The 26,431-nt window shown below is 31.7% G+C and overlaps 1 protein-coding gene across 2 annotated transcripts in view; it reads left to right on the top strand.

Annotated features, from left to right (window-relative positions):
* The window catches only part of BBS4 (Bardet-Biedl syndrome 4), a 66,430-nt gene that overhangs the window by 21,893 nt on the left and 18,106 nt on the right, over positions 1–26,431 (top strand). The window contains exons 4-7 of one of the 2 annotated variants that reach the window (XM_075358967.1): positions 1,383–1,477; positions 6,962–7,124; positions 13,300–13,453; positions 18,016–18,138. In XM_075358967.1, the coding sequence (XP_075215082.1) occupies positions 1,383–1,477; positions 6,962–7,124; positions 13,300–13,453; positions 18,016–18,138 (535 nt within the window). The remainder of the gene's footprint in view (positions 1–1,382; positions 1,478–6,961; positions 7,125–13,299; positions 13,454–18,015; positions 18,139–26,431) is intronic. The other variant, XM_075358968.1, reaches the window with a different exon arrangement.

A 26,431-nucleotide genomic window follows, 5' to 3' on the forward strand; every position in this document is an offset into this window, starting at 1 on the left:
ATAACTGTGTAAATATACTCTGGTTGTTTCATTTCTCATCATATGTCAAGGGACTCGTTTGAAACTTCTAAGAAAGAGCATTTCAATAGGATGTAGTTCTCAATTTCTGCCATCTAAGCTTATTTGCCTTAGTGTTATGTGATCAAGTCCATTGTTTTCTATAATAGAACCATGACTTTTTTTTGTAAACATTATTTTATAGAATTTAATTAGACATGAGCCTCATGCAATTATCCACTAATAGCCTTAAATTTATTTACTTTCTGATCCCATTTCACATACAAAAAGAAAGATTGCGACCAAAGTAATTAAATAGCTTCATCTGTTCTTAAAAAATTCTCTCAGAGATTACAATTGTAGATCTTTTATTCATCATCTTGAAATGCTAGCACCTTGATTTTGGCCAAAGCGATAAATAAATTATAATTTTCAGTCAATTTACATTACTTGTATACACCCACCTGCTGTTCACCCTCACCTTCCCACACAATCTTGTCATCTGTAAAAGAGATCATTCAAATATGTCTACATATGTATTGATATATATCCGTATATATTTATATAATTATTTTTATTTTATATATATTTTTTTTACTCAGTAGGCTCACACAGAAAGCTTATTATAAAGTGGACTAGACAATGATTTTCATGGTCAATAGTCTTTTATGTCTATAAATTTAAATTGATGGTGGTTAATTAATAATTTTTATATCATTTTATATATTTATATATAATGTGATATAAAAATTTCAATTAGAAAAGTGCCAACCAAATTACTACCAAAAAATTGGTTAAGTTACCCCATACAAAATTTAGAGATGATGCCTGCTAATCTACCAATTGAACAGGTCCCTCTCAAAATCCTTTATCCAGCTAGGGAGAGGCAACTAGAAGAAGGTCCTGTTTTTTATTACTCTACCATTTCGGAGGCATCTCTCCAGAGTGGGTTTACTCCAGAATGATGTCCTACATAGCTTTTCTTATTATTCTTCCATGACTGCAAAACACATCATCTTTAAATGTGAAGCTCTTGAAAAAGAACATTTAGAGCTAGTTTATTAGAAAGTATAGATGTCCAAACAAATTGGGAAGGTTCTGACAATAGTTAGAGACTTGGAGTTGGTAAATATATTAGGTCTCAGGTATACACAGCAAGCCCTCCTCCCTTCTGCAATAAATGAACACTGCCAAAAATAAAATTATCGTAAAATTTGTTCTTTTGTTTCTAATTATTTTTCTTAACAAAAATGAAAATGTAAAATTATAAGAGTAGATTGTTTTAATTTTAAATAATTCTACTGCCTTAGCATGTTACAAACCCAATTCTTGTTTGTAGTTACAACTTAAATATATAATAAATTTATTAATAAATTTTGTTATAGATTTTTATTAGGAAGGCATCAGCTTGCAATAGAAGCTTATTTGGAAGCAGAAAAGCTTGCCCAGTCTCCTGATGCAAATATCTATCAAAATTTAGGTGAGTACTATTTTTAGACTTGTTTATGTGTTTTACCTGTTAAATTAAGTGTAAATTAAGTATAAAGTTGAGAAATTTATAATAATTGAGATAGTCAGAGTTATTAAGGAATAAGCCATCTCTAAATTTTTTATTGTACTTTTATTGATATATCAGTTTTTGTCTACTATTTTACTTCAATGTAATTATATATTACTTTATATGGAATTCCAGCATTTTTTTTTTCTAGCAGTCATACAAGATATATGTCTTTCTTGTTTTTCAGCTAATATTAACAGCCTTCTTTCCAGTTATAATACAGTAAAGTACATTACTTTTGATGAAAATTCAAACATAAACGACAGCACAGATGAAAAACATACAGACAAGCATACAGACATGATAATTATACTAATAAAAAATAAATTTAAAACAATCTGTGAAATGGAATAACCAGTAATTGAATCCAGTCAGTGCAGTCTGGCTAAACAAACAGTACATTTAATCATTGTAAGCCACGTCTAAAGTAAGTTTTTCTAGCTACAATTAAGCTAATTAAGTTAATAATTCCTTCAGGCTTGAAAACAGATTTATACATTTATTTTTTAATGAAAATTTAATAATTCTATAGACAAAATTCAATCTCTTACATTATTACCAGTGAAATCAATGAATTAGTGATTCCCTATTTGAAAATTTATTTTTGAGTATGGGCAATTTGGACTTTTAAGTTTTTAAATGATTTTTTTTTATATCCACAAATAAAAAATAATTTATCATTGCTATGAAACAATGAAACTATTATTCCATCTGGATATATTATCCAAAAGTTCTGTAACGTATTATTCTTTTACACCAGTTACTTCTAGTTTAATAACAACTTAGCATAATATATTAAAAGATGCTAATATTATTGGTCATAATTTCCTTCTTTTTTCTTTATTCCATCTTTCTTGGATAGTTATCATCTGAATTAGGTTTGCTGTCATCTTTGTACCATTTCTCATACCATACTAAGTACTGTCTAATAGTTTATATGCTGCTTCTTTAATATGGCTCACTGGAGGGGCAACTCTGCCTGTGGGATTCTGTTTCTTATCCAAGGGTGGCATAAAAAGTCAACTAGTTGTATCAAGCAAGGCATTTGAAACTCTTAAAACTTGTAGTCAAGTGTTAGGTAATAATTGATCTGACATAGAACTACACTTTATAATCATGCACAAGCATTTCTCCAGACAGTGTACTACAATAGATTTAGCAGCATAAAAAGAAAATTCATTCACATTGATCAAGAAAAAGTAGTAGGGCAGTAGGTTCATTTACTAAGAAAGAATAACGATTTTTTTTTTCATGTAAGTATTTTATTCAACTCTTTACTACTACTTGGTTTTATGTTGGTGTTGCTCGCTACATGTTGGTTGTTTTTCATTGCCACTCAGCTGATTGTGTATTTATTATTCATTTCCCACATCCTCAATTTTCAGACAAAAAGGATTGAAAAAATATTAGGAATATTGTAACTTTAAATTTATTTAAATAAAATGTAACAAAATTAATGAAACAAACGTTTGATTTTTTATCAAAAATTACAATTAAAGATTGAAGACACAATTCTGATAAGAACAGCTCCAAATTTGTATTATATTTGTCACTTGTTCTTATGATCACTTTGATCTGGTGTAATATTTTTAGACAAAAAATTTACTTGCACTAATACTTAGTGCAATAGGAGTGTTTCCTATTACTCAGTAGGAACTATCTTACATGGCCATTCAAGGAATTGCTATGTTCTTGTTCCTGATGGCCCATTAATTGAAAAAAATTGTAAAACAGCAAGCTAGATCAGATTAAGTTTTAAAACTTATGAGGCTCAGCTGATAAATTTTGCATATATATGCATAGCATGGGAATGAAAACAGATATTGGAATGAAATAAAAAATGAATAAAAATACAATACCTTAGCTACAAAATGCAGATTTATTTTTCAATATAATCCCCAATTACAGTGATACACTTTTCCCAATGTACAACAAGTTTTTGCACTCCATCACTGAAAAATTCTGGCAGTCTTTCTCGGATCCAAGAGGCCACAGCTTCACCTCATCATTGGTGGTGTAATGATTACCTTTGAGATCCCTCTTAGATGATCTCAAGAGCCAGTGTCCTTTTGACACCATCAAAAGGAGTTTGTTCACCAGGCTTGAGTTTTGAATTTTTTGGGTTTTGGCAATTTATAACATCTGTATTCTATGCTTTGCCTTTTTTTCTTCCGGGTCATAATGATGTAACCAACTCACATCCCAGGTCACAATATTTGAAAAAGAAGTCAGTTCCTTCAGCATGACAGCACTGTAAAGGTTCTTCACAACATTCGACACAATGCTGCTTGTGTTCATCCGTCAGTTTGCACGGCACCCATCTGCACAGATATTATGGTAACCCAATTGCTCAATAATATGGCCTTCTCATTCTTTAGATACATCTAACTGAATAGCAAGCAGTCTGTTGCTGGTGATTTACCAGTCACTTTGAAGCAAATCGTCCACCTCCTTTTGACGTTTCTCATCAGTCACAGAAACTGGTCATCCGCTGCAAGGTGCATCCTCAATTTTTGCTTTACCAGCTTCACATTTGCAAAATTTCAACGCCCACCTATTCACAGTATTCCTGTCAACAGTTTCATTATCATAAACCACTTTAAACAATGAAAAATATTCATAGGATTCACATTCTCTGCTGTTAAAAATTTTATCACTGTGTGCTGTTTTTACTGTGTTGACATATTGATTGTACTCAACTCCATTTTAACTGCTACTGAAAACAAACCGGTAAACAGATTTCAACACATTATCGCAGGTTTGTAGAGGTTGATTTTAGCTGTCATGTGCTGTCAAGACCAACTCGATAGTACCTTTTGTCTCCGTGTAGCACACTAGTGTAAAAAATTTATCAGCCGAGCCCTGTACTTAAAATGTTGTTAATTTCCTTTATAACCATTCTCAGTAACTGATGTGCTGCTGTTTTCATTCTGGTGTCAGTTGTATTACTGCTGCTGGTAATTTTTTTTTAATTAGACAACTAAAGTCGAAAAGTGTATGTAATTTAAATTGTGTCTGATCATTTAGTATATCACACACAAAATAGTAAAATGTACAATAATAATACATATTACACGTAAAAATATTTACTTAATGAACATCTCAACCCCGTAGACACCTACTTTGTGATGCTTCTGGTTGCCACCCCCGTTCCTAGCCCTGATGGGCTTTAATGGGAGTCGTTTTTTGCCCTCTAACTTTTTTCATCTCATAGTAATAAGCCAGGCTTCATGGGATGCCACCGATGTAAATACCTTGATAGACATTTACATTGGTGATTCTTGAACTCAGCTTTGCCTTTGCTGTAGGCCTCGTCCGGACATCTTGAATGCCATACATCACTGCCCTCTGAACTAGCTAACCGAATTCGCGGAAGCATGAACCCATGCCTAGTTCTACTTTTACTGAGCCACTTTCTTGTAAATGTCTAATAGATTTTGAGGCAAATACTTAAGACAGAATTCTAATCAATCACACATTTTGACCATAATAAGTATCTATAAATAATCTTTTTATAAAGATTATAAAAATGTAACCATTTTTATAATCTTCATCATTTTTGTTGTGAAGAACTTTGTAACTAACTATTCTTGAAGGCTTTCCAAGTTGTTTTTCTGTTTCCTCCATTTTAGAGTCAAATACTTCATCTTTCATAAGCTTCCTTATATCTGGCCCAACAAAAACACCCTCCTTTATATTTGTTTCTGATAAACCTGAAAAATGGCTCCAAATATACTTGAAACATTGTCCATCTTTTTTTAATGCCTTCACAAATTACTTCATAAACCCTAGTTTAATATATAAAAGAGGAAGCAAAACTTTGCTTGGCTCTACTGAACTTCTCTTTGAATGTTTTTCATACCAACTTTTAAGGTTTGTCGGGGTGACCATTGTTTTTTATTATGGTGCTGCTTTTTATCAAGGCTATCCCACTCACACAAAAATATGAATATTTGGTATAACTGCTTTGTTGTCCAAGTAACAAAGAAAGTACCTTTAATTTTTCACAAATTTTCCAACCTTGACCTTTATGTGGAAGTTTAATTAAAAGTAACTCAAGATTTTCATAACAGTCTTTCAAATGAATAGAATCCCCAGTTGTAAAGAAGCATATTTAATTCCATTGTGCCCCAAGACTCTTTTTCAACAAATCAATGAACACCCTACATTCAGAAACCTTGTTATCAATGCAGGCTTGAATTAATTATTATTATTATTATTATTCAAATGGAATTAAAATTATTCCATGAGTCCCGTGTGTAATTGTAGTGAATGTGAAATCGTTTAATGATGAGGTACATCACTACAGTAAACTAATGCATCTTCTTGAGAAAAATATAGAACGAAGTCTTTTTCTCTGTTCCTAAACCAGTAAAAAGTAGTGCAGGAGCTAACAGATTTATTTCCTTCAGCCTTGGACCTAAAAATTCAGTGGAGTCCGTAGGAAGGTTTAAGTCCCACCCCAAATCATTTAATCTGGATTGCTCGAACAGTTTTTGTTCATCACTTCCAGGGACATAATCATAATTTTCATCATCTAGTTCACTAGTATAGGCTTGTGAAACCATTTCTTCATCACATATATCATATAATTTATCGGGTGGTGAAGGAACAGGTATTTCTAACCAATTAGGTACAGGAAGTATTGTTGATCAAAGGTTATAGTAAAAGTCATTATTAAAAACATAAAGTACATAATAAAGTATATATAGTAATAGCCTCATCTACCTATAAATAAAAAGAACATATAATTTAAAAAGTCTTATAAATATATATAGTTAATTACATACGTGCGCACACATACACATGCACATGCACACACTGACACACACACACATAATTAATGAAAGCTAAACATATAAAAATTTTTACATTGTTCTGAACAAAATCTACGCATTTATTTTTCTTATTTGTCAGTGTAGAAAAGTAATGCCGAGATAAAGTATTATTCACAGAACTCGTGTTTGACTTTCCCATATGCAGGTGGTCATATCAGAACTGTATAGCTCTCCCTCATGGAAAGTGAGTTATTTGTGCAGCTACAGTTCAGTTTCGTTTTGTAATTAGTGTAATAGTTTTTATTGATTTCTCAGGGTTTTTTTTTTGCTTCAGATAATAAATCACTAATTTTATTTCTATGAAAAATGATGATACTTTTGCTTGCATTTATTTCACATAAATTTCTAGTTTATAACTTACATTGATTTGTGGCAATCTTAATCCAAGACCTGTATCACAATGAGCCTGATTATTACTGATAAAATCTTTTAACTACCTTATTATTATAATATTTCTTTTAATCATGGGGTTTTAATTTATATGAACGTATCTTTCTTATAATATTTATAAATAAATCATTATGTATCTATTATTTATTATTCTGCAAAATAGTATTTAATATTTTAGGTGAGTGTTGTATTCGAGTTGGACAGTTAAGTAAAGCTAAAGAATACCTTAACTGTGCTGTACAACTAGGAAAAAGTGAAGAGTCATATGTAAGTTTAGCAGAACTTTATAAATTGCAAGATGATTTGAAATCTGCAACAGAAATTTATAATGCTGCTTTGCAGTAAGTTATTTACATCAGTTTAAGCACATAGTTTTTGCACAACTAAATTTAATTTTACAATTTTGTCATTTAATGCACTTCTAGAGCACAGTTTTTAAATTGTGAATTGGCTGGTATCTTCAACTCTGTATATTTTTACAGCATTTTCTAATTGTTCAATTATACTATTTTCTTTATTGCTATTTAATATTTTTTACTGAAAGGTGGCAAGCCGAATGGTGTAAACAATAAACAATCTTAGGTCACTTTTTATAGAATATGTGTCAGCAAGATATAAAACATTTTTGAAAATGTGAAACTGCTCTTGGAAACTGAATTCCTTATTATGGAAAATATAATTGGAAACAGAAACTTTGATGTTGTATACTTTGGTGTAAAGCATAGCTTTGGCATTTAAGCTTGAGGAACAAGGAAAGGTTTAAGGTTTTAAACTTGAGTGCAAAGGTTATGTTGGGTCTTTAGATTGGAGAAAACAGTTTATAACTACATTAAGCAGCAAACTGGTATTATGGATACATACTTGAGAGAATAGAAAAATGCAGACTGGTATGATTTGGACATTTGAAGAGGATAGTGGAGGATAAGTTACCCCCAAAGATGATTCCTGTTTTGTTCTAATGCTAGAAGTAGTAAAAGTCATCCAAGGTTGCAAGAGACCAGGATGTGGCATTCTGTAGAGGATAATTGAAAAGATTGGAATTCAAGGGCTCTAAAATATAGAAAATGAACAATTCTCTAGCACCTCTGGGATAAAGTAAAGTAACAATTATATATTTAGAAGAATATATGCTAGATTATTTGCATTAGATTAAAAAGTCATTTGTACATTTTAAAGTTTTTAAAAAATTTGCTAATTATCACCATCATACATAACCTTTAGTTGTAAATATAGATTAATTAATATACATAAATTATATAGTTTGTGCAACATACTTAACTTACAGTTGTAAGTATAATGCAGTTATTATATATAAATTATACAGTATATACAACAGAGTGAGCAACATAAAACCGAACCCATAATGAAACCGCTAACCAACACTATTTATGAAAGACTCTCTTACAACTAGCGCGATTAGTGGATCTATATATTACTGTTGATTGTTGCTGCCGTTTGTCAGGTGGTTACGTGTCATTGCAGTATTGTTTGTGAAAATTCCTTATTCAATCTAGGAAAGGGTAGCTATAGTTGAGGCCCATATTCGTTCTGAATAGTTTGAAGAATCACATTAAGTATTCGTAGAAAAATTTCCGAGTGCCTGTATCCCAGCGAAGAGTAGCATACACGATTTAGTTTAAAAAATTGAGTACAACAGGTTTGATTTCAAATGCAAAACGAATTAGGCAACCTTCCATTAGGACTCCACAGGCCAATGCCGATGTTGAAAGTATTAAAGGATTAAAAGAATTACTGCCAATCCCAAATTCACTACGCAAGTTATCCCAACAATCTGGTGTTAATTACTCATCTTGTAAAATTCTTCATGAATTAAAATTGAAACCATACCACGTTACAACTGAAACGACTGTTGCAACTGGCTTCTCGAAAACATTGTTGTCGAAAACAGATAGACCCAATGTCATATTTCATGTCAGACGAGGCATGGTTTCATTATCCGGCCATGTTAATTCGTAGAACACCAGGTATTGGATGGCGAGGAATCCTCACGCGATATTCGAGTGTCCACTTCATGATAAGAAAATTGGTGTTTACAATAATCGCATAGTGGGACCAATATTTTTTACCTAACAATTCTCAAAGAATTCAATCCGCAATTAACTGATACTGAAAAAGAATACAGCTTATTACAGCAAGACAAGCAACGTGTCACACATCAAATGTTTCACAGAATCACGTTCTTGCAGTTTTCACAAATGAACTAGCTGTCAGCGGAGGATGGTGGCCTCCAAAGTTATCTATTTGCGATTTTTTTTCTTTGGGGTTACTTAAAGGAGAGAGTTCATGCATCTAATCCCCACAATATTGATGAACTGAAGGTGAACATTTAACGAGAAATCAACGTAATTGACAACGTTTTGAGTCAGATGACTCTCAATATGGTCAGTCGATGCTAGTAAATATATAAACATGTTCATATTTGTTTATAGATGCCTAATTGAAAAGACAGGTATGATATAATAATATATGATGTTTTATCTCATCACAAATAATAAACTTACATTGTTTATTTATTTAAAATGCTTAGCAAGAAAAACATTAAATAATATGTTCATAGAATTTATAGAGTAAATATTCAAAACCTCTAATGATGACAATTATATAAAAAAATGTTCTTAGTTAAGAGTGATGGAAATCATCCTATATTAGAACATTTTTTTACTTCTTATTTCAGATTAGTTATCAGCATTAAAAATCAGATGTATTCAAACAGATTGAACAATCATGTACCACACTTTAAGAAACAAAAATTATGTTCATCATCTATTTTTGTAGACTGGATGAACCTTTACAAAGTTGAAGAGAATTTCATCAGAAAAATTTTTATCCATTTCATTATATCTCAATTAGTCCTGTTTATAATATGACAGTACTTATTTTATTATTTTTTTTTTTTTACTTCTTATAAAACAATACTCCCTTTGTTATGATATAAAATCTATTATATTTTTATGAATGATTTTATAATAAAATTTAAATTGTAGACAATTTTGAAAAAAGAGTATTCATCCAAAGTCATTCATTATACAACTGCAAAAAAAGAAAACCCTTAAATATAAGGCCAAAATTATTTATAAGAATTTTATTTATTACATAAAACAAAAATGGATATTAAAATGAAAGATTCACATGAATGAATTGTGAAAAATTCATGATTTTTCCAATAGTTTTTATGAAATCCTTTTTCATTCTGTATTTTTATAAAGTTTACAATTTTTATATTTTAGACTTTGAAAAGTAAATTGTATACTTTTCAAAATTATACTAGCTTTTAACTGAATAACAAAAGAAAGCTTGATGTAATACTGAATATAGTGTATTCTATGAGTATTGAATGTAACATGCATTTGTTCAAAAATTTTATGAAGTATACAGTAATAAAAGCACCTTGCTGTTTACAAATCAATAATTACAATCCTACATAAGTTCATTACCCATCTTATCTACTGTTGGAAACATTCACAAATAGTAAACCCATTTTCCTGTAGTCTTAACTCCATGAAGAACCCCATAGAATATATTTATAGTATGAATACAGTCACTGCGTATAAGAGGTTACTGTTGTTAGAAGTTATTTTAACACTATATCCTCAGATATGATTGTCAAATACTTTTTGTTTAATAAATTCAGTATTCTAATATCCTTCCCAGAAAGAATAACTATTGATTTGATGCACTTACTCTTGACTTTTTGTAATGGTGGATGTCCACATTGGTGATGATCAAATCACTCGTCTGGTTGATGAATTATATATAGGTACATTAAATTATTGTAATTTACTGTTGTAGTTACAGTAACTGCTATATTTGTTTGTAACAGAATATGGTTTTACTTTTGAAAAAGCAAATTTAACTATTCACTTTCTACAAATCTGAACTTGCTCTGTTCAGTAACTGTTTTAATACAGGTGATTCAAAGAAACGGGAAATTAAAAAAAATAAATAACGTTAATGAAAAATTTTTTTTACAAAATGAATTTTATTTCATGCAATTGTACAAATGTTGCCATTTTAGGATACATACATTTTAGTTTATTTTTTAAAGATGACATCTTCCAAGTGACCTCCACTTCTACATAAACACTCACGAAGTCTCTTCGTTAAATTGTTCATGGTTTGACGTAACATCTCAACTGGAATTTCCGCAATTGCTTCTCGGATCTTTGCCTTCAGTTCTTCCGTTGTAGCAGGTCTACTGTGGAACACTTTGCTTTTAAGGTGACCCCACAAAAAGTAATCGCAAGCTGAGAGATCAGGCGATATGGGAGGCCATCTAATGTCACCATTTCGTGAAATGACACGTCCAAACAATCGGCGTACAGTTGCCATCGATATTCGTGCAGTATGTGATGTTGCTCCGTCTTGTTGAAACCAGGCTGTGTTAAGAATTGGTGGAAATCTCTTTCGTTGTAGGTTTCAAGCATGGCTACGTAACGAGCCGACATCACTAATCGCAAGACCGTTGTCAATCCTCAAAAAAATAAGGGCCTATAACACCGTAAGATGACATAGCACACCACACGGTCATTTTCTGGCTGTGCAACGGACGCTGGTGTAGCTGCGTAGGATTTTCTTATGCCCAATATCTGAAATTTTGCTTGTTAACAAATCCACTGAGGTGGAAATGCGCTTCGTCTGACATCCACAGTTCGTGAACAAACTCTTCGTTATCATTTATCTTCTGAAACATTACATTACAGAATTGTACTCTCACAACTGCATCGTTCGGTTTCAGTTCCTGGACAATCTGCAACTTGTATGAATGGTATTGCAAGTCCTTCACTAACATTCTTCGAACACTAGAACTATGCAATTGTAAAGATGCTGAGAGACGACGGATTGACCGATATGGACTTCGTGTGACAGCATCTTGTAAAGCTTGAACATTCTGTGGTGTACGGACGATTCGCTCACGGCCAGGAGGTTTCTTTTTCATTGCCGAACCAGTTTCCTCAAAATTAGATATCCATGTTTTAATTGCTGTGCTGATTGAACACGGTCGTACCGTCCCAGATTAAAATGACGGCAAAATTCTCTACGCGCTCCCTCCACACTGTCATTGTTTTTGTAAAACGCTTTGATAGCAAATGCATGTTGCGCACCACTCCAAGGATCCATGACAACTAAATGGCAGGTTAGGTTGACGTAACCTGCCATTTAGTTATGGGGTATCGCCCACGGCTACCAACACAACTTTCAAAATTTCCCGTTTCTTTGAATCTCTCTGTATAACAGTTTATTATGAAATATATTTCATGATCATAATACCTCATTGAGTACTCCTAAAGTGAATCTGGATAAAATTTTTATAAGAATCTTCTGGAAGTATATTTTCACATATTGTAAGAATTATTTTTTTACATCTACATTTTTCAAATTATATTTGTGTCAAAAAGTTCATTTTGTTTTCCCCTCTAGCACTATAGCAGAGCTATAGCTTTAGAAGGTAAGAGTATTGTAATCAGTCCAATTTGGTCATATGCGGTTTTCACCGGATCTTTATGTTTTGACATCTGAGGAACCCAAAAAGCCAGATACATATGTATGTGTGTGTTCAGTGTCGCACCCTAAATCACCTTATATCTCCAGAACTACTCAACCAATTTTGGCCAAACTTGATCAGATTAAATTTTCAACTTAAAAGGTCAAGGGAGTGAGGTCACCCTCAGTATATTGATATTTTGCCTATTTTTCTTAGACACATTTGTTAACAATTAAAAAATAATAATATTTTCAAAAAAATTTTGCAAATTGCACTTCCACCCCAAAAAATGCTCTAAATAAACTAGTGGGTATACCCACTCACAAAGGAGCGCTAGTATAGCACTGATATACAGCTGCAGTAGTCGTCTGTTATGTTGTGACTTCACAGGTGACCGGTAGAATTAAATAAATGAAAGTATTTAAAGTGGCCGCTAGTACTGCCACACCCACGCAAATGAAACAGGTATGTACACGTGCTTTAGTCAGAATCATTGAATTAAATAAACAAAAAATATTATATTTAAATAAAGTGTAGATATTTTAAATTAAGTTGTGTGTGTGTAAGCCATGAATCAGAAAAAACCACGTGTCAGGAAATTCTTACAACTTCAGCTTTTTTACAAAATGTCAATTACAATAGTAATGTAAAATTTCAAGTATCATATCCCTGGCTGTGAAAAGAATCCCTGGCTGTGGCTGTGAAAAGAATCAACTCGTTTATGAATTACTGGAAAACATTATGTCGTTTTAAAAAGAAATGATTTTAATAAAGAAACAATGTATATAATTCCAAGTATTGAATTGAGTTAAGAATTCTATTTTTGAATCCGTAGAATGTTTTTGCTGGTTGGGTTTTTTGAAAACTGGCTTTTTTTATTAATATTTCTTATCTAATACAGTAACATGACATAATAAGAATTTTTAATGTATTTTTAATATTTAAAGAATATTTTTATCAGTAGGTATACACATTTTTTTCTTAACAATTTCAATATATCTGAGTAATTTTAGGTTATATCCATCAAGCAGCGAGTTATATACTGCACTTGGATTGTTATACATGAAATTAGGTGAATATCAGTTGGCGTTTGATAAACTGGGTTCAGCTCTTGCACATGACCCAATGTGCACAAAAGCACTCCTTGCAGCAGGATCAATAATTCAGGTATTTTTTTTATTGGCATGTATTTTATTTATAGCTTTTCCTATTGAAAAATCAATGAGAAAATAACAAATAAAATAGATTAAAATAAATGTCTAAAATGAAAATCCTAAAGTGGAGCCTTGATAATACGGCACACTCCATCCCCTAATACCTGATTGTTCTACAACACCTGGAACATATCAAGGAGTACAACGTTGAAATTGAAAAGCGAGATGTTAGGATTAACAACTGCTGGCCTAAGCCACGTATTCCTTTTTAAGACGGGCACCATTAATAACAATGCTACTGCCTGATAATTTTGTTTATCATTTATAAAGAATACTTCACAGAACATTTTAGAAATAACTGAACTACTTAAAAAATGTCAAGGAAATCATGACTTATCTACGTTAGACTGGTTGATTTGTTAGTCAGGTTTTGATTGCTTCTGCTATTGTTATTTATGATAAGCTCTTAAAAAACAATTAGAGTGGATTTTTAGTTACTTAATAGTAAGATAATACCTCAGACATATTTTATATATATATATATATATATATATTTTTCTTTTCAGAATTAAAAGCAAATAATTAAGACTACACAACAATATCTTCCATTTGTTGAATTGTTTTTTATCCACAAAACAGTGTGATAACATTTGAAGATTATTGCAAATTGTGAAAAACTCGCTTTCAAATTAATGAAATTGGTTTTTCGAAGTCTTTTTGGAACCTACTATCAGTATCTTTCTCCTGAGTTTCTAGTAGTGTTGTTGCTGATCAGTAATTTATTATTTTTTAGGTTTGGTATCAGTAACAAAATAAAGTATAGTATGAATTATACAAAAAAAAATTCCTTTTTAAATATATGAGGTATGATAAAAAAAATACTGAGAATTTTAATTTTTATAAAACATTGTTTTCTTATTCTTCTATAATGATACTGTCCCTTTCAAAGTAGCCGCCCAGATATATGACACACATGTGTCATCTTTTAATTTCTTTCAATCCACAAAGCATTTGTGGAAAGCATTTTTGCTTAATTCACTTTATGATCTTTTTTCTTTTATTTCATCTACCATCGTAAATTATTGTCCTTTTAATGTTCTCCTATCAGTGGCAGGGCTGACCCTAGGCGGTAGGCAACTGCCTACAGCGGCAAAACCGTCTGAACTAGGACATAAAAAAAAAATAAACAACCCACAAAAATATATTTCAATTACTTGAATCTAGTAAATAATATTATTTACTATTTATTAGTACAATAATATTATTGTAGTACTAATTTTGTTTATTGTTTTAAAAGTATATTTGAATTATCTCTTAAAATAGTAGGTACTAGTTTTAGTTTCTATCGTTGTTGTAGCTTGTTAAAAATGTAAATTTTGTTTTTTCATAAATCGGTATTAGTATTATTGCCTTAATTCAATTGTATGTAATTTTTTTGGTTAACGTGGTTCTTTTATAATTCTGTGTTTTTTGTTTTTAAATTTTAAGTTTTTTTGAAGCTTGAGAGGTGGATCTTTTGGGTTTACCTATGGCAGCAAAATCGCTAGGGCTGGCCCAGTTTTCAATAAGAAAAAGTCACAGAGTGCCATGTCAGTTGAATACGATGGATGCATCATCAGTATGGCATTATTTTTTTGAGCTGGAGCATTATCTCGGCGAAAAACTAAGAATTTTTTGCACACATCTGTGATCATTTTTTCAGAACTGCTTCATGGAAACAATGAAAAACAGCTAAGTAATACTGCTTGTTAGCCATATAACCTTGTGGTATGAAATCATAATGGAAAATGCTATTGTGATCGGAAAAAGTAAGAAGAACCTTAATATTCGGTCAAACTTGGTATGCTTTTTTCCAATCTTTGCCCTTCAATACCAAGCTTCCATTGGGAGATAGGTCCTTCATTTCAATATTATAATCATATAATCAGGTTTGGTCACCTGTTGTTATTACATGTGTGAAAAATTTTGAGATATCAGCAGTGCCAGCTAATAATTGTTCTGCAATATTTTTGTGATATTGATTTTGTTGAAAATTAAACAGTTTTGGAATAAATTTTGCTGCTGCTCATTTCATGCTCAAAATGCCATTCAAAAAATCTATAAGAGGTTCCCACTTCTTCACCAACTTCTCTAATGGTGATTTGACAATAATTAATTACATTGTTATTTTACCTATATTTTCATCATTATTGATGTGTTTGGAATCCAGCCCTTTTTTTGTTTTAAGAGCCTTCTTGAAACCGTTTGTACCACTCATAAACCATTTGTGTTAACATAACATCCTCACCAAAGACCTTCTCTAATATCTTCACCAATTCATTACACTTTATTACATTTTTAACGAACAATTTAATGGAGATCCTTTGTAATATCTCTTTGTAATAAAATTCTCCGAATTACTTGGCTGCCAAATTTGAAGTATGTGTAATATGGCTGAAAATATTGATATGTATCACTAAGATAGTGCTTGCCATCATGTGTAAAAAGACAAACTCGGTTGAAAAGACAGTGTGCAGAATTTAAAAATTTTATTATTTTTTATTTTTTTATAAAACCTCATAAGTCAGTTATACAGTTGCATATTTACAAAATGTGTACCTCAACATTCCAATAAACCAAACCTCAGAATTAAGAAAAAACACATTTAACTATATTCATGAAGAAATTCATTTTGTTAACAACATAACTGCAATAATCAGAAGTATTTTTAAATGTTATTTTCATTTTACTAATAAATACTATGTATGAAATGATTATTAACTATGATTATCTATCATTTTACCATTTGCAGCCATAATTTTTGATTGACATATACATGTAGAACTTTACAAAAGAAAATCCATAATATATGAAAACATTAACATAATTTTCTATTGTGAGTTAGATTTGTGATAACATTATTTTATTTTACAGACCTGTTATATAAAACAAACTTAGGTAATATTAACTGAATATTTTTTATGGCATCTTCGACATATTTCAACAAGTCCTCGGTGGTTATCGAGGACTTGTTGAAATAGGGCCTCCCCGACCGTTCTTCATCATTCACATTAATTCTGTTATTTCTAATCACACCATTTTGGATGTTTCTTTCATTCATTACATTATCATCGCCCACATCAACCAACTGCTTATGAATTTCAGCCGGCTTAACGTTTTGATGGTTTAAACAACATATGACTCCATGTATTTCACAGTCGGCAGCAACATCGATTTTCTATTTATTTTGTTACGTAATAACTTAAATGTAATTAAAGATACTACAACGTGACAACTTACAGACAACAATGCAGTGTGTACATTACTAGTGTGACCATAAACGACACAGGTTCGCCAACCGTAAGGAGAGAAATTTCCCAGCAATCTTTACTTTAGAGATATCCTTCCTATTTTATTTTGTAAATAAAAATGTATTGTCAGTGAGTAAGACCTGAAACTTCTAACATATGAAATAGGCTAGACTTTAAAGTTGGTAAACAAGATTATGCACAAAAAACCATTTACAAAAAAAATTATTTAAATTCTATGCCTAGATTGTTTTGATTTTTAAATTATCATCATCACTAGGTGCTACTGAAAAAGGCATCTGAATTGAAGGCTTAAATTTTTTTTAAATAAATTTATGCTTTCTGTTGGGATTGCCTGTTAGAATAACAACAGCTTTTTATGTATTTTGTTTATATTATTTATTCTTATTCTAAAATCCTGCATAAAAATACTTGTTTTATAGTATTTCATTAATAGTAATTTCAGTTAACGTCATTTATTTATCTTTTTCAATTAATTTTACATTTTTTTAACATAATTTTTCTCTAGTATCTACTGATAACTTAATGCTTTTTTAAAAATCAAAATTGCCATCTATGTTTTACATTTTAAGTAAAATATTTTGTAAACAGTTTTTGAAATTTAATCTTGTTTTTCAATGTATTTCAATGACAATTTAGCTTCTATGTTTATTTATAATTGTAGATTTTAAAAAATTAAATTTTTTGAAAACAACAATTTTTGAGCCCTTATATTGAGAAATCACAAGATGTTCATTATAACAAAGAGAAATTTAGATTTCAACATCAGAAGAAGTGGAAATTTTAGGTAGGATAATTTAATTAATCATTTCTAATTGGTGTACTCCTTTACTTGTATTTACAGTAATCCTAATTTGATTGGGGTACTTTTAATTGAGAAAAACAATTATGTAGATAACTATACACATGATTACTGCCAAAATATAAACATTTTTTATCCACATAACCCTCAAATTTTCTACTCAGTGATTGTTAACTAAATAACTACACATTACATGTCATGTTAGTATTGTATTTAGTCTGTAACTAATTTCAAATTGACTGTATTTTATTTAAGAAATTTTTACTTGTTTTTAATATTTGGTAGAATGCCTTATTATTATTATTTAAATTCAGTTTTATTGATGAAACAAACTGACATATAAGCATAAATAAGAGTTGTCTTTTAAATAACAATAATTTTTATTGTTCTCAGGTTTTTCACAATATAAATATAATTGATTATGTAGAAAAAATTGGTTACAGGTTTTTATTTTCTTTGTTACAGAATTCTGAAGAGTATGATGTTGCACTTGCCAAGTATAAAGTAGCTGCCCAATATCTTCCTGAATCACCATCTTTATGGAATAATGTTGGCATGTGCTTTTTTGGAAAAAAGAAATATGTTGCTGTAAGTTTTCTTTAATAACAAATTAAATCTCTCTCATCCACTTGTTATATCACAATTAAAAAGAATAACTTTATTATTTATAAATGTATTATGTTAATACATGAGATAAGATCTATAAAAAAAAGTCATGAAGCAATGCTAAAACTAGAAGATGAAGAAAAGTAAATCCTGATTGAGAAAGTCAAGGATTGTAGACTATTCCTACTGCTTTTTAACTTGTACGTAGATGATGCAATTAAAGTAAAACTTTAAAAAGAGCAATAATTATGCCAGAAGGAAAAATAAAAATGTCAAGATTTTCTGATGGCATTGTTTTTTTTTAGCTGAAATCAGAAAAGAGTTAAAAGAAGTACTGATAGCATGGATTTACTGCTGAATTCAGTATGCAAATAAATAAGAGTAAGAAAAGGACAGTGATGAATTAGATATTAAGATAGATAAACATAATTTTTTTTTATTTCTCCTTGAGCTAGGACATGCCTTTGTATGAACACAGTCCCAAAGGAAAATCAAGAGGTTTCACCCCTGTACTTCTTTCACCATCATTGTGCAGATAATCCTGATCAGCATCTTGATCACCCCATGTCATGCCCGTTCACCATAGTCCTATGATGTTATCTAGGATAAACAAGCCAAAATTTCCCAGGCATTATTTCCTATGCTGCAAGAACTGTGATCACACTTGAACACTGTATGTTTTACTGTCTTCCCTCTTTTACAGTATTCACATTCTTTGGAGGGCCTTGATGCCCATGCACACAGGTATTTTTTGAAGCAACCATGACTGATCAGAACTGGATCAATTTATAGCCCAGTTCACCTTGCTTGCAGTCCAACCATCTCTGTAGGTCTGAGATCAGTCTATAGGCTCATCAACTGTTTGTTGACTGATGCCATCTTTCCTACCACCTGTGGTTAACCGATGCCTACGCACAGGTGAATATAATGTACCTGATGTTATTGAATTTTGCGATTTAGGAAGTGAAATTATGAAAAATAGAGAAGTAATTCAGATTGGCAAAAGCAGAAGAGTGTACATATAAAAAAGGGATTCTGTTCAAATCAAATGCAGATCAAACAGTTAGAAAAGATTCTTCAAAGTATAGAGTTTTTATTGCAATAAAATGTGGACATTACGAAAAAACAATGAAAGCCCTTAGAGACCTTAGACATAAACAATGAAAGATTTAAAATGTATTTTAGGAGGATGTTATAAATGAGGTGGCTTGATAAAATTTGAAGTGAAGAGGTTTTAAGACAAACATGAAAAAAAGAAATTTGTTGTAAAATCTTGAAAAGTGATTAAATAGATTGTTTGGCTACACATTCACATACCCGGATTTAGCTAAGTTGGATATAAAATAGATAGTTAAGGATTTTAGGTGTAGTAAATATTTTGAGCTTAATAAGTTAACCGAAATCAATAAAGAATAACATCAAACAAATCAACAACTATTCCAAAAAAAATTAGAATATTTTTTAAACATTTTTATTTAACTTTATTCTGTTATTTTGTTAATCAAATCTGTACTTCTTACTAAAAATACCCCCAAAAAATTAATTAACTACTACCCAAGACTTTTTACTACCTTACAAAAATTAATCATAGTGCATGTTAATAGTGGACACCAGTCACATTGCCTATTTAAAAGCCAGCTCTCTTGAAATCACACAAATAAGAAGTTTTCAGTTATTTCTCGTCAATGTATTTTAACTACTAAATGAGAGAAAGTATTATTTTGTAATCATTGAATGATAGTTGTTCAGTAGGAAAAATGTGTTAAAGTATTGATTAACAAATGGTGTGAACGTATGAATTGATATATATATATATAAAATAGATTTCAGCTATGATAAAAGCATTTGAGTTCTCTACATTCAATTTTTCTTAGGCTAAAGATAAGAAAGGATTAATTGCTGAGTAAATTCAAATCAGAGTAGGATTTAATCTGTGCAGGTAGTCTTGTTTCTCCATTTTGGACAGAATGAGTCAATGAATGTATCGTAATAACCATTTGTAAATGCTATTGTTCTATTCTTGTATTTCTTATTATTTTATGATGAATGTACTTGTTAAGTATATATATATGGTTCTAACAGCAGAATACTTAAGTGAGCTTAAAAAGTTAAATCTATAAATAATAGTATTTGTTTGGCTTTCAATAGATTTTAAATTACTGTTTTTGTTTGCTGCTCTATAATTGCATCCAAAGACATTTTTCTGTAACATAAGAAACAAATACATGTTACATATATACCAAACAAACAACAGATGTACATGCAAAGTAATAATATATTTGTTTGTGGACATATGCTGTTAAAACAATTATAATATACAAAGACAACTTTAGATAATGTGTGCAACAGGGATTATGTTTTAAGTTTATTCTGTTAGCACTCCTGTTAATTACTCAGTTGAAGTCACTTGTCTCTTGTATATACTTATACCTGTACAGTTTTACACTTGACTGCAATCTATTGCATTCAAGTAGCATTTTCATTATGGTGTACAGTTCCATTTCTACTGCTTTGTCTCAAGTGTTTTCATTATTGGGTATAGTTCTACTGCTACTGCTTTGCCTTTCTCCTTTTACTAAGAGTCTAAATGACTTGATTTTTGACTTAAGAATCTTGACTATGTATGTAAACCAACAATTATACAGCAGCAAACAAAAAAAGTAATTTAAGATCTATTGAAAGCCAAACAAATACTATTATTTGTAGATATAACGCTCTAAGCTCACGTAAATATTCAGCTTTTAGGACCTTATATATGGTCCTAAAGTATATATGTATACTTAACAAGTACATTCATCAAAAAATAAGTATAAAACAATAACATTTACAAATGGTTATTATGATACATTCTGGATGATGTTAACTGATGTGACACACTTTTTGTACTGTTTTTTAAGACATTTTTTGCAATGAACTGTGAACAAATTAGTGCGTTATTGTTCTTGTTGTTGATCACCGATCATTGTAGCTCAGCTGGTATAAACACACGTTATCAACACACAGAACAGGAGCAGGAGATCCCATTGCCACAAAGTATTACAATCTCATCTATGCCCCCCACCTTGAATAGGTTGCTTCAAAAATACTACATAGATATACACAGATAATAATGACAACATAAAATACGTTAATGTCTAATGTTTCCTTAAAAAGAAATTGGCAATAAGCATAATTTGTTAATTGGTCTCTTCAATACACCATTTGAAGTTTTGACAGTGACACCCCCAAACCTTGTTATCTTCTGCTGGATGAAGTTCTACAATACTGTCCATTTTCCGTTATAAAGGGGGAAGAGAGTTCCTCAATGATAACCATGTCACTAATCCTTAAATTAAGCGAAGAAGTGGTCCACTTTCTTTTCTGCTATAGGCTATTCAAGTATTCTCACAACCATTGTGACCATAAGTGTTGCAACAACTGTTTGATTTGTTGCCAATGAGATAGTTTATTTACTGGAAGATCAAATATGGAAGGTTCAGAATGTTACCTGTGTTAACAATGTTACAAACTAAGCATAAGTTAAAACTGATGTTTTCATGATATGTTTTAGGTGTATTTTGACAAGTTTGACTGACGACTCCCATAAACCTCCAAAATGGGTGGTATGAAATGCCACATTATCCCTTCTTGGGATAGAGAGGTTAAGATAGAACTCTTGAATTCCTCATTCCTCTGTAACTCAGCTAGTTCTAGCAGTTCTTGCTGAGGACCAACAAAATTAGTACCACAATTTAAGTACATATCTCTGGGTTTTCCCCATCTTGAGATAAATCTTCAAAATGCTGCCAAGAAAGACTCTGTAGTAAGAACGTCTACTATTTCTAAATATAAAGCCTTTTTACTAAAGCAAATGAAAACTGCAATGTAACATTTCACTGGTGTAGCTCCTCTTCATTTAGTTAATTTAACATAAAATGGACCACAATGACTTTCTAACACCCATGCTATAGAAAGGACGAAGTGGTGTTTGAACTCTTGATCTTTGTAAATCACCCATAATTTTTGTCTGAAGTTTTGGATTTACCTTGAAGCATGTGATGCATAGACAGAAGATTTTACTAGCTAAACTCCTGCCATTTGTCGACCAATATTTTTGATGAATAATGTTTAACAATAACTGTGGCCCTGCATGAAGCATTTTGATGTGAAAATATCTGGCAATCAAATTAGTAAATGTATGACTCTTTGGTAAGACAATGGGGTGAATTTGATCTGGAGTTAAATATGTGTGCTGTACTTCCACCAACTCGTATTACATTCTTTTTGTCTAAGAATGGATTTAGAGAAATGAGTTTGCGTTTTGGTTAGTGGTTTTTGTATCTTTTCTTTCTTTCTTTTTCCTGTTTAGCCTCCGGTAACTACCGTTTAGATAATTCTTCAGAGGATGAATGAGGATGATATGTATGAGTGTAAATGAAGTGTTAGTCTTGTACATTCTCAGTTCGACCATTCCTGAGATGTGTGGTTAATTGAAACCCAACCACCAAAGAACACCGGTATCCACGATCTAGTATTCAAATCCATGTAAAAATATCTGGCTTTACTAGGACTTGAACGCTGTAACTCTCGACTTCCAAATCAGCTGATTTGGAAAGACGCGTTAACCACTAGACCAACCCGGTGGGTTAGTGGTTTTTGTATCTGCAAATCATTAAGCTCACTTGGAAACAATTCCTTTTGCACAATCTTCACCAAAGCATGCTCTGCTAATCGAAGTTCAGAAGCTGATAATGGACCCCAAAGGCATGAATTTTGTGCTTGTGAGTTATTAATAAAACATAAACAGTAACTCATTACATGTTGAGCTCTTGTGAAACTAGAAAAATTATTTAAATTGATCATTTGGTTTTCAGCTGTAACACATAACACTGTATGATGACACTCTGGAGTTTGATCACCAGTTGGTAGACTAACTGGCTCTTCTGAATATTCCTGTGACATGTACAAAAATGAAGGCCCCCTTCCAATACAAGTTGAGAAATATACAGGCACCATACGCGGATTCTGAAGCATCTGCGAATCCATGTATCTCTAATTTCAGAACACCTTTCTGTTTAAGGACTATGGCCCTTTGGACTTGTTTGATAGTATATGCAATGACTCTTGAAACTGAGTCCACTCTTTAAGTAATTCATCAGGTACCCTTTCATCCCATCCTAGTGAATAGGACCGCAATTTTTGCATGATTAAAATTACTGGACCTATGATTCCAAGGGGATTGAAAATCCTTCTGATTGCCAACAAAATAGTGCATTTAGTTGTATTTACAGCTGTGTTTTCTTCACAAAAGGAAAATTGGAATACATCTTGTCTCGGATTCTACATAAGATTCGGTGTCTTAATCGTAGTGTCTTGATCAATCTCAACGCAACCCTCAGCCACATCTTCTAATGGAATGTCAGATACAATGTCGGGATTGTTAGCACTCCACTTTCTAAGATGAAAACCACCTTGATGAAGCAGATCATTTAAATCACGCCGTAGTTGTTTTGCTTCTTTTATTGTCTTGGCTCCAGTTATAACATCCTCCACATAAAAATCCTCTACGACTATCTTGGATGCAACTGGAAAGGAGGATTCTTCATCCAATGCTAGCTTTAGAGTCTCGTTGCTAGGCAAGGGGCACTAGCAGTGCCATAAGTGATTGTCAGCAATTTAAATGTTTTAATAGGATCTTCTGACTGGTTTCTCCAAAAGATTAGTTGTAAATTTTGTTGAACTAATTGGACGTTAATCTGATGATACACTTTTTTCTATATCTACTGTTATGACATATGGATGTGTTCTAAATCTTGGTACAATATTGACAAGATTTGATTGTACTGTTGGACCAATGATTGAGATGTCATTCAATGAAACATCGGAGCTTATTTTTGTGGATGTATCGAAAACTACCTGTAATTTGATGGTTGTGGAATCTTCCCTTAACACTGCGTGTTGCAGAATGTAATAAGCCTTCTATGAATTAGCCTCAGTCATTGCAATTTCCTTAATATGTCCTAGCTCTTTATATTCTTTCATGAGATTGGATGTATTGTGAACGTATCTCTGGGTTAACGGATAACCCCTCTCTAATAATAAAAATCTTTTAATGCAGAATCCTTTGATTCACCCAGCTTATAAATATTACCTTTCAAGAGAATTTGCACACAGTACCTGCCAAGATCATCCCTGAAGGTTGTATTTATATGTATGTCTTCACACAGTTTATCGTTTCCAGTGTACTGCCTTTCAGAGCAACCGTCTTCTATGCCCGAAAACTTCTGTATGGTTTTATCGATGTCGTCCAGTGTAGATAGATGGCAAACTTTAGTTATATGCGACATAGTATTGGTCATTACCTTGCCGGAAATGATGCAACCCAGCACTGTATTTTGAAGGGTTGGAGATGAATCATGAAGTTTTAGTCTTCTGTCATGTAGTAAGTCGAAAAATAACTCTGCTCCAATGAGCAGGTCAGTGTCATTCGATTGATTGAAATGAGGAACTGAACATTAGGTGGAATTTTCATGTCTGATTTTTCAGTTGGCACTGTGGGTAAATGTTTGATAATAGTTGTTAGGACTACACAATCAGTAGTGAAGGAAAATGTAGTAAATCTTGAGTTAATGACGCATTGAACAACTTTAGAAATTTTGGTAATGGATGTTCCAATTCCATTCACTTCTACAGACACATTTGCAAATGGCAAGCCTAATTTTCTTGACCGCCTTCTCAGTCTTAAAATTTGACTGGGACCCTGAATATAGTACACAACAAAGATGAGGATTCCCATGATGAACGAGAACAGACACTAGGCAGTAGACAACAACACTGAGGAAGGAACACCTTTGCACGATATACGTGATGTGGACACAATTGATTGATTTTAACTACTGGATTCAGCCTTGGAAATTTATGTATGTGATTCAGGATGCAAAGATTTATTTTTCTTTTCTGAATAGTGCAATAACGTACTGTGACATTTACCATAAAGTTTGCATGAGCCTGCAGCATAATTTTTTATTTTATGATTGCCAGAAGAAAGGCAATTAAAGCACAGTCCTAGCTTCCACACTTCCCTTTCTCTATCTTTAATGGATAATAATTTGAACTTATTACACAAATACAGTGGGTGGGAATTGTCACATAATGAACATTTCGTTATAGAAGATAAGTAATTAGAATGGATATATTAATTTTTCAATTTTGTTTTAGTTTTGATTGGGAATTTCCGGTTTGAGATTGTTTTAATAAGGGTGCTTTAGGTTTACAGCTTCTATGATTCAACATCTTTTCTGTATAAATTTTATTAAGTCAGATAAATGGGAACATTGTCAGAATCTATCTCTGACTCCCAGTGACAGTGAGACTTTTTATCCAACTTGCTGATAATCAAGTGAATTATAAGAGTGTCCCAGTATTCAGTGGGTTGACTTAATATATGAAGGGCACAAACGTGTTTTTGTACACCATCAATTAATTTTCTCAAATTAAAAATACATTCTTTGTCTAATTTACTTAAACTGAAAATGCCTGAGATGAGTTTGTTGATTAAATACCTTTTGTTTTGAAACTTCTCCACTTATAGGTCCCAAGCAATTTTATAATTTTTGGATGACGCTTCTAGAGATTGTAAGACACTGGCAGCACACTATCCTTTAAAGACAATTTGAGATAGTGAAATTTCTGACAATTAGACAGATTTGGATTGTGATAAATTAATGATTTAAAACTGTCATGGAATGATGACCATTTGTCATGTTCTTCCAAAAATGTGGGCAGGTTGATAGCTGGTAAGGAAAAGCGGGGATAAGCCCAACTTGACTCCTTATTTTCATTGTTTGTTTCATGACACCGATAGTGTCAGTGTTACTGAGCTGCTGAATTTTAGTTTGGGCTTGCATAGTTAATTGATAGAATGTATCTTCAAATTGAGCCCAATCATCATCATGGCTTTCAGAATTGTCTAAAATGTCGATTTCGGTTTGAATTTTTTGAAATCCGATATCAGTTCTTGAAATTTAACTAACCTGAATTTAAGCTGAGTAACATCTTCTGATTTATTTAAGTAGCTATTGAATCTCATCATTTGTCCCTTACCTACACCTCGTTTTTTAATTAAAAGCCTTAACTGTTCTGAATCCTCCATTAAATTAATGATAATAAAGGTATGATTATTCACAAATAGTCGTATACGACAGGAGTAATAATAATATTTAAAACAACACAAGCTTAATGATTGAATAGAAGCATACACATGGAAATATGAATGGTTAAAAATAAGCTGTTGTTT

This window comes from Lycorma delicatula, chromosome 3, assembly GCF_047948215.1.
Source record: "Lycorma delicatula isolate Av1 chromosome 3, ASM4794821v1, whole genome shotgun sequence".
Classification (NCBI taxonomy): Eukaryota; Metazoa; Arthropoda; class Insecta; order Hemiptera; family Fulgoridae; genus Lycorma; species Lycorma delicatula.